This window comes from Procambarus clarkii, chromosome 89, assembly GCF_040958095.1.
Source record: "Procambarus clarkii isolate CNS0578487 chromosome 89, FALCON_Pclarkii_2.0, whole genome shotgun sequence".
Lineage (NCBI taxonomy): Eukaryota > Metazoa > Arthropoda > Malacostraca > Decapoda > Cambaridae > Procambarus > Procambarus clarkii.
In genome coordinates, this window is record NC_091238.1 from 11431758 (window position 1) to 11441412 (window position 9655).

The 9655-nt window shown below is 38.8% G+C and overlaps 1 protein-coding gene across 1 annotated transcript in view; it reads right to left on the bottom strand.

The window, feature by feature from the left end:
* MED16 (mediator complex subunit 16) overlaps positions 1-9496 on the bottom strand; it is a 37473-nt gene extending 27977 nt beyond the window's left edge. Inside the window, exons 1-6 of the mRNA XM_045767092.2 lie at positions 9271-9496; positions 5606-5755; positions 5171-5366; positions 3215-3347; positions 2883-2996; positions 1344-1517 (exon numbers count right to left, since the gene is read on the bottom strand). Coding sequence (XP_045623048.1) covers positions 1344-1517; positions 2883-2996; positions 3215-3347; positions 5171-5366; positions 5606-5755; positions 9271-9329 — 826 coding nt within the window. The 5' untranslated portion in view covers positions 9330-9496. The remainder of the gene's footprint in view (positions 1-1343; positions 1518-2882; positions 2997-3214; positions 3348-5170; positions 5367-5605; positions 5756-9270) is intronic.
* Between the last annotated feature and the right edge of the window lie 159 nt (positions 9497-9655).

The following is a 9655-nucleotide window of genomic DNA, read 5'->3' on the forward strand; positions in this document are numbered from 1 at the left end:
TGCACACATTTTGAAGGCCAAACTCTCAAACTCAATTTTAAATTGAGGAAAATGAACGTTATATGCCATTCTGGGCCCATAATGAATAAAATAAAAATGTGTGAAATATTAAATTTGTCAGTTTAATTTGAAATTGTGAAATTTTAATTCTTTTCTCTTGTTCATGTTATGATATTGAACCATTATTAAAAGTTAGAGCATTTACCATGTAGATTATGCGCAAAGAGTTTGAGCGTGTTTGAGGAAGGTTGAGAAATCAGTCTCCCGGCCCCCTTAAGGTTCATATAACAAAGTGAGGCATAAATATATGCACATAAAAGCAAATATTAGAATTGGAACAAACACAAACTAATGGTCCCAGCAAGACAAAGTCCAAATGATGGCCAACACTTATCTGGAAAACTGGGACCAAAGGAGCAAAAGTGACACCAGGAGCACATGCAAACATTGTTGCACCAGACGAATAACTGGTGGGTTGCATCAGTCATTCCTGCAGCACCCAATACTGCCATCTGGCAGTGGGGAGATGGCCCTAGCGAGTGAATGCCCCAAGTACTGTGTATTGTGTCTTCAGTTCAGCTTTACCTTGATATTGACTGTTATGTTTCACTCTACCTTTCTGGTGACTATTTTCTCTATTAGGGTGACCTAGCAAACCCTGCTGTCTAGTATCTATAAGTGCACCGGGTCTTGACTTCTGGTATTCAGTAGGCTTTGCGTAACTCACAAGAGCCTGGTATGATATAATGTGTGGAACTACCTAAACAGCCAGCAACAAGAAGCCACCGAGGGAGCCATCCCAAACAAAGAGATACACATCAGTGTTATTTCCTTCATTCAATTATTATACACATTTAAACCTTTACTTATGTTGACTAAAACACATACTAGAAGATAAAGAGACGATGACGTTTCGGTTTGTCCTGGACCATTATCAAGTCGATTGTGATGGAAGCGAGGGGAGGCATGGGCATAAGTGAGGCGAGGAGCAGGTAAGAGGAAGTAATAGCAAGGCAAATGGTAAGAACAAGAGTTTTTACTTATATTAATATTATTAGTAGGTTAGCTTTTAGAAACTCAATTCATTTACAGTACTACAAAGGGCAAATGTTTCTTTCACCCTAATGCCCCTGTTCAACTAGTGGTAAATAGCTACATGGGAATTAGACAGCTGCTACGGGCTGCTTCCTGGGAGAGTATAACAAAAAAGAGGCCTGGTCGAGGACCGGGCCGCAGGGACGCTAAGCCCCAAAATCATCTCAAGATAACCTCAAGAAGATACTGCATGTGATAGTTAACACGAACATAAAAATACTGTAATTAAAAGCCAAAAGCAAACTTACTTTTAGAACTATGCCAGGTAGTCCCAGATCGTGATGGACAGAAAGACTGAGCAGCTCCGATAGTTATATTAAGGTCACCCTTCCCTCCACCACTGTCCTGGTCTACCATCTTGAGTTCTGCACGCCAGCACTTTATCATTTCAGGCTTCCAGGTGGCTATATGGATGTGTCCACCTGCAAGAAGTAAATAGTTACCACTGTATTACAATATTATGGTTATTGGACAGACCAACGTTGGATGATGAAGCACACTAAAATGATTAACCAATTCACAATACTAGTAATACATTTGTTGTAAGTATTATTGACACAAGAGACAGGAAGACAAGCTCATAGATAAACAAAATTATAAAACATGAAAATAAACCATTGAATGTAATGAAACTCGCTTTTCTGGTGGGGCCCTTAGAAGCCCCCGAGCCAAGTGCTAGTCCAGCCCAGCACTAGAGAGATACCCCAGGCCTCTGAGACCCACCCTTGCCTAATGGGAGTCAGGACCAGGATTTGGCTCTCTCTCTCTCTCTGAGGTGAGCAGAGCCTGGGGATCAGAGATGAACCCATAGCTGAGAGAAAGCACTAGAGCAACATTTGAACATATGAACACTTAAGAGAGCACCAGGGACATGTGTATCTCAGTTTGAGAACTACTATGCAACAGCAAATAATTACTGGAATCTTAAACCAAAAATATGCTTTTCTCAGTTGGAAACATTTTTAGCCATTTTGTGGGATCATCTTTACTTGGCATTTTTCCCCCGTCTTCCAGCCTTGAAAAAACATTAGAAATTTACTACTACTACTAATAATAATAATAATAATAATGACTATTCTAAAACCTCTACTGAAATTTTTATTTCAGCAGACGCAGTTGAAAACAAAAGGACACACAATTGAGCCATAGAAATTCTTGTTCCCTGTATGAGCGATCAGCAAGTGAAATGCAGTGAAGGAAGAGGTTGCTAAAGCCAATGCCAACCACAACTTTAAATAAACAATACAATGAAAATGTTACTAGTGAGAGAGAGGTAATTAGTGTACCAAGTATAAAACAGCAAGGAGGTGGAGCATAAAGAGCTAGATCACGTTTCCCCATGGTCACTGATAGGTAAGCACTGTACTGTATACATAAAGTAAGGCATCATCTTTTCCTCATAGTTCTTCTCAAATATAGCAGCCATGACAAAAATACTCTAAGGCAGTCCTGCTAAGCATGATATTATTGCTTGTTGAATTTCCCTCATGCCATTATGGGACACAACTCTTGACTTTCCGTCACTAACCTTGTGTACTTTACTCCAGTCAATAAATCTAAATGTCAATCTTTCCTTTCATCCTCCTCATACTTTAGGGTATGTATATTAAAGTACAGTACTTCAATAGAAACAGGAAGCCTTTCTTGGTGGAGCCCCTCTAGCCTAGGTTAAAACCGAATTACTTAGTCACCCATCTAGTTACTTACCTTAACCTGATTGATCAGTACTTTTGGTATGGATACGTATTTTCACTTTCCTGCAGTCAATAAATATAAACAACACTTACTTGGTGATAATGAAGCAGCAGCAACAGTGAAATTGTCCCGTGTCTGACCCAAGACAATCTTCTTTTCTGCCATGACACTGCCCTCATGTGTCAACACACACACAAGCAATAGTCCTGGTAAAAGAAGATCATTTATTGTAAATTACAATATTTACTTACATTTTTAGCATATGCCATATAACAGTTTAAGATGATTTTTTTTTTTTTTTTTTTTTTTTTTACAATTTTCTCCTCATACTGTAATCTTGTTAAGAAAATATAAATTTAAACTAATTATTACTCGGCCACTTGTTTAAGACAAACTGAAAATTGTGTTAAAGTCATGTACTTACCTGAAGCAGACACAGCAAAGAAGCCATTTTTAGCACACTGGCCATGGTCTACAAGAGTAGGTTTATGCTGCTGTGCAACAAATTTTTCAGTGTAAAGGGAATGGACTTTTACATCATTGGCTTGAAGACTTGCCTATTAGGAGCAAAAATTAAATACAAACTAATCATATTATTGGCATCAAGTAATAATAATGTTACTGTAATAAATTTACATGAATTAAATATACTGACATTAACTAGAAACATACATATATACTAACAATTTTATATTTTACAATTCTCTGCTCTTATTTCAGGGAACTCAGTTTCAACCACAAAGAGAAGAAATGAGAGATATCACTATGTACTTACAAAATACAGTACTAAAGAAAATAGACAATGTGCACCAGGGCAGCCTATTTTAGCTGACAGCAGGTAGAACAAGAGGACATCAGTGGAAACTGGATACACAATTCAGTTAGAGATGAAAGGATATTCTCATACCCTGTGTAGGTGGTCAACAAGTAGAACATACTGGAGGAAGAACTAGTTTGTTGAAGCCACTTCCATCCACAATTTAAAAAAAAATTTGCTGAACTGTAATGCTCATCCATGTGTGTGCGCATACACGCATGAAACCAGAAAGATAAAATAGTACTCATCAGTGCCTACAATCCACTAACAGCATGTGAACAAAAGAACAAATAGTCAACAGAGGATCTTATAATGAATTTGGGTATTTGGGTAAGGCAAGGCAAAAAAAATTGCAATAAAGCATGAATGATGGTAGTTGAAGATTTTAACATGAAAAACAACAGCCTGTGATGTCTCTGATTCAAAGACAGAAGATTTCTGGACCCACAGATTCATGAACCTCTTCCTGGAGTCATTCCTCTATCAGTATACAGTATTAAACAACCAATGAGAATGAGAGAAGGGAACATTCCATCGGTAATAGATCTAATATTTACCATGAATGAGGAAGAGATCTTTGATTTACAATACTGCCTCCAATAGGTAAGTGTGACTATGTATTTTAGAAGTAACTTCTACAATGTGATACAGTATAACATAGAAGATAATTGAGAAAGTAAGACAAAAGAGAAACTCAACTTTGACTGGACCAGTTTTTTCTTAAGGAAATAAAGATATGTATGCCAGTTTTGCGAGATGTATAAGAAAGGCACCCAAACATTTATACCTAAACAGAGAAACAAATACAGAAAACAAGCAAACAAGTGTCGGAGAGCAAAAGACAAAAAATGGAATCCAGTGCTACAAACAAGCAAAAAATAATTGCACAGCAACATGAAGAGTCAAAAAACTCTAAGAAGGGGATAGCAGGCAAATGAAAGGCAGAACCAGGCCTGTTATAAAAATTAATAAGAAGCAAATTGCAAGTGAAAGACAAAATCCAAAGATTACTAATAAGAATATGCAGCAGTAGTATGGTATCTATATCTCAATAAACACGTACAGTAATTAGAAAGGGTGCATAGACATGCTACTAAATGGTGCCTAGAACTTTAGAACATATGGTATGAAGAGAAGCTGGAGCCATTAAACATGCCAAAGCTAGAAGACAGGCGGTAAAGAGGCATTATGATCACGATGTAGAAAATAGTTACAGGAATCGACAAAGTAGACAAGGAGGAATTTTTGAAACCTGGAGCTTCATGAACAAGTGGTCGTATACTCAAGCTAAGAAACAAAGATGCCAAAATATATAAGAAAGTTATATTTTGCAAACAGAGTGGCAGACGGTTGGAACAAGTTAAGTGAGAGGATGATGGACACCAAAACCATCTGTGTTTCAAAGCAATATACAATAAATAGTACCGAGAAGACAGGACACCATGAGTGTAGCTCTCATCTTGTAATTACATTTAGGCATGAGCCTACCAGATCTTATTAAAAAATATTAATAGTAAATCTAAATTTAATATCAAATATTGCAGACAAGCAAATGATACAAACCCTAATTCCTCCATGGAAGAAGTTTATATGGAGAATATCTTCACCATCCCAATCACATGTGCAAGTGGACTTCCACTCATGTAGACTTGAACCTTTGGTGTAAAGATGTACTGTTCCCAAACTTAGCACCACAAGGAGTTGAGAGCCTTCACTATTGAACACCAGGGAGATTACCGTGTTCGCAGACTCTAAAATTCTGTTATAAAAGATTTGTAAACATAACAGGAATTTCATAATTCACTGTGTCACAAATTAATGCCTCTTAATACTGCATATCTTTTTATTATTACAGGTATTTATATCAAGAGTAAACAATGTAGAACCTTTATGAGATTATGTCTTTATTATATACAGCTTTCTTATTACAATGTTACATTACCAACTACTGTACTAATGTTTCCGATTGAAAACCATCTTGATCATAACTACACTTACACATGTGGTTCATACGGACAATTAAGATCCATAACACACACATTACAGACTGGTATGCGGTGTCTGTAAGCATCTTGCCTTGTTGTCATGCGTGTGAAAGCAACTATATTCTTTGAAGAAACTGTGCAGACTCCTCCTCCATTGTATAACCTGAAAATTTGCACAGAACCATGAGTAAAATCATATCAGGTCATAATAAAAACAAACTTTTCTAGAAAAAATTGAGCACAGTACAGTGTAATCTCCAAAACCCAGCCTACTTCATTCTGTATTCAATCTGGATGTACAAATAATCCATCAATCTGAATATGTGACTATTTCTGGCTTTATCACAAAATGTTTGGGAGTTATCTTATAATAAATGATAGCATTTCAACAAATAAACACTGCAACCTCACATATAATGTTATATAAGAAAAAATTCAGTGAATATGCTGAAATAACAAAGGGTAAAACCATTTTTACATCCACCCATCCATCTCTCCATTGATCTACTCATCTGTATCTATCCATCTCTCCATCCATGTACAGTATACCTGGTTGATACCTGGTTGATGGGGTTCTGGGAGTTCTTCTACTTCCCAAGCCCGGCCTGAGGCCAGGCTTGACTTGTGAGAGTTTGGTCCACTAGGCTGTTGCTTGGAGCGGCCAGCAGGCCCACATACCCACCACAGCCCGGTTGGTCCGGCACTCCTTGGAGGAATAAATCTAGTTTCCTCTTGAAGATGTCCACGGTTGTTCCGGCAATATTTCTTATGCTTGCTGGGAGGACGTTGAACTACCGCGGACCTCTGATGTTTATACAGTGTTCTCTGATTGTGCCTATGGCACCTATGCTCTTCACTGGTTCTATTCTGCATTTTCTTCCATATCGTTCACTCCAGTACGTTGTTATTTTACTGTGTAGATTTGGTACTTGGCCCTCCAGTATCTTCCAGGTGTATATTATTTTATATCTCTCTCGTCTTCTTTCTAGCGAGTACATTTGTAAGGCTTTGAGATGATCCCAATAATTTAGGTGCTTTATTGCGTCTATGCGTGCCGTATATGTTCTCTGTATTCCCTCTATTTCAGCAATCTCTCCTGCTCTGAAGGGGGAAGTGAGTACTGAGCAGTACTCAAGACGGGACAACACAAGTGACTTGAAGAGTACAACCATTGTGATGGGATCCCTGGATTTGAAAGTTCTTGTAATCCATCCTATCATTTTTCTGGCTGTCGCAATATTTGCTTGGTTATGCTCCTTAAACGTTAGGTCGTCAGACATTATTATTCCCAAATCCTTTACATGTTGTTTTCTTACTATGGGTACATTTGATTGTGTTTTGTACTCTGTATTATGTTTAAGGTCCTCATTTTTACCATACCTGAGTACCTGGAATTTATCACTGTTAAACATCATGTTATTTTCCCAGTCGAAAACTTTATTAATATCAGCTTGAAGTTTTTCAATGTCTTCAGCCGAGATAATTTTCATCATACCAGTACTAATTTTTGTGTCATCTGCAAAGGATGATACGAAGCTGTGACTTGTATTTTTGTCTATATCTGATATGAGAATAAGGAAAAGCAGCGGTGCAAGGACTGTACCCTGAGGTACAGAGCTTTTAACTGCACTTGGACTAGATTTTATATGGTTGACCGTTACTCGCCGAGTCCTGTTTGACAGAAAACTGAGTATCCAGCGTCCTACTTTACTGGTATCTATCTATCCATCCACCTACTCATCTTCCTATTAATCCACCTCCTCATCTTCCTATCCATCCATCTATTCATCCATGTACTCATCTGTTTATCCACCTAACCATCTACCTAGCTATTCTGTGTCTCGGTCTCTCTCGGTCTCGGTCTCTCTCTCTCTCTCGGTCTCTCTCTCTCGGTCTATCTCTCATAAAATATGTAATTGTCTAATGTGACGTATACGGCATTGTCATCTCAAAGCTCTCCAAATGTACTCACTTGAAAGGAGACGAGAGAGATACCAAATAATATACACATGGAAAATACCAGAGGGCCAGGTCCTAAATCTACACAGTAAAATGACAACATACTGGAGTGAATAATATGGAAGAAAATGCAGAATAGAACCAGTAAAGAGCAGGGGTGCCATAAGCACAATCAGAGAACACTGTATAAACATCAGAGGTCCACGGTTGTTCAAAACCCTCCCAGCGAGCATAAGAAATATTGCCAGAACAACCGTGGACATCTTTAAGAGGAAACTAGACTTTTCTAAAAAAAAAGTGCCGGACCAACCAGGCTGTGATGGGTATGTGACCCTGCGGGCCGCTTCAAGCAACAGCCTGGTGGACCAAACTCTCCCAAGTCAAGTCTGGCCGGGCTTGGGGAGTCGAAGAACTCCCAGAACCCCTTCAACCAGGTATCAAGCAGGTTTTTTTTTTTTTTTTGCAGGGATATTCCTGTGTGGGCCCTAAGCCTCTGGCTGGCCCACTAAATGTTGCTTGTTTCTGTTTTACTTGGGCAGAGTATGAGTATTTATGACTCGTATGGTTGCTCCAGTAAGATTTTGCCCCATGTGTTTAACACCTTCTTCTGCTCTGTTGAATCTAAGCTGAAATCTTATTGGGTTTATAACTGTGCACTGTGTTAGATAATGTTCCAGTGGTCTGTCGGGCATTTCTCCACAGTGCTGACATTTCTAGCAGGTTGGTGGTCACCAATGAGAGGAGCTTAGTGGTGTGAAATACTGAAAAAGTAAAAAAGTTACCTTTTACTATGCCTGTCTTATGCGAGTACAAGTAAATTATTGACAGCAGGAAATTCCTGATAATTTTCCCCAAGACTAGTGAATAATAGTGCATATGACTAAGAATATTTTTTTCAAGTTTGTTTTGATAATATTTAGCGGTGTAGCTGGCGGGCGGTGCCAAAAACCGTGGGGTCTGTGGCCCTGACATGCTGTTCCGTTTTCAATTCTAGCGACCCCGGCCAGCCTATGTTCATCCCATACCCCAGACCATTCCCTTTGCATACTTGGTCCCAGGTGAGCCTCCAACTTTGTCCAAACTGATAGACATGCTCACTCTCTTATAGTATGTATGTATATATACATGCATATACACATACACACACACTTTAGGCTTGTATTGAGGGGTCCCCCAATGTTGAACTTCTGATCCTCCCCAAGATTACAACCCAGAAACAGTTGCCCAACTCCTGGGTACCTAGTTGACCAGACCACACACTAGAAGGTGAAGGGATGACGACGTTTCGGTCCGTCCTGGACCATTCTCAAGTCGATTGACACAATCGACCATTCCCTTTCGAGTCAAGTCGATTGACACAATCGACTTGAGAATGGTCCAGGACGGACCGAAACGTCGTCGTCCCTTTACCTTCTAGTGTGTGGTCTGGTCAACTTACTTTAGCCACGTTATTGTGACTCATCGCCTGCTCCTGGGTACCTATTTACTGCTAAGTGAACAGAGGCATTAGGGAAACGGAAACGTGCCCAACCATTTCTGTTCCAGCCAGGATGATCGAGACGAGTATGAAACCAAGTGTGCTACAAACCCCAACAAATATTAAACGTTTAGAAGTCAAATTATCCGAGTATCCTAGATTAGAAAATATACACAGCAGGTGGATATATAGAGAGTACTCTCGACTTCATATGTACCAAAAATTTGGATTTGATTACTTACGAGGGTAAGTGAGAGTCGTCAGTCGAACGTTTCTCAGATACAATGTACACCAGTTCCATGCTTCTTTATGCAGGTATATATATTCTTCCACTACATCAGCAGCTTCTTTTATTATGTGTGTAGTTTCTTCTTCAGTTTAGTAAATTGTCCACAGAGGAGAGACTAGAGGAGCGGGAGCCCTGCGCTCCCAGTGTGCTTCACTTGCAACTTGTTTACACTCGCTTGCCACAGCCTAAAATATAATATCATTTAATGTTACTATGTTATTAATATTTTTTATGTTCATAGATAATGATAGATTTTAAATATTTGTACGCGTATATATATAGTTATTAAACTAATTTATAAATTACATTTAGGCTTCCTAGCGTAACTATTTTTTTAG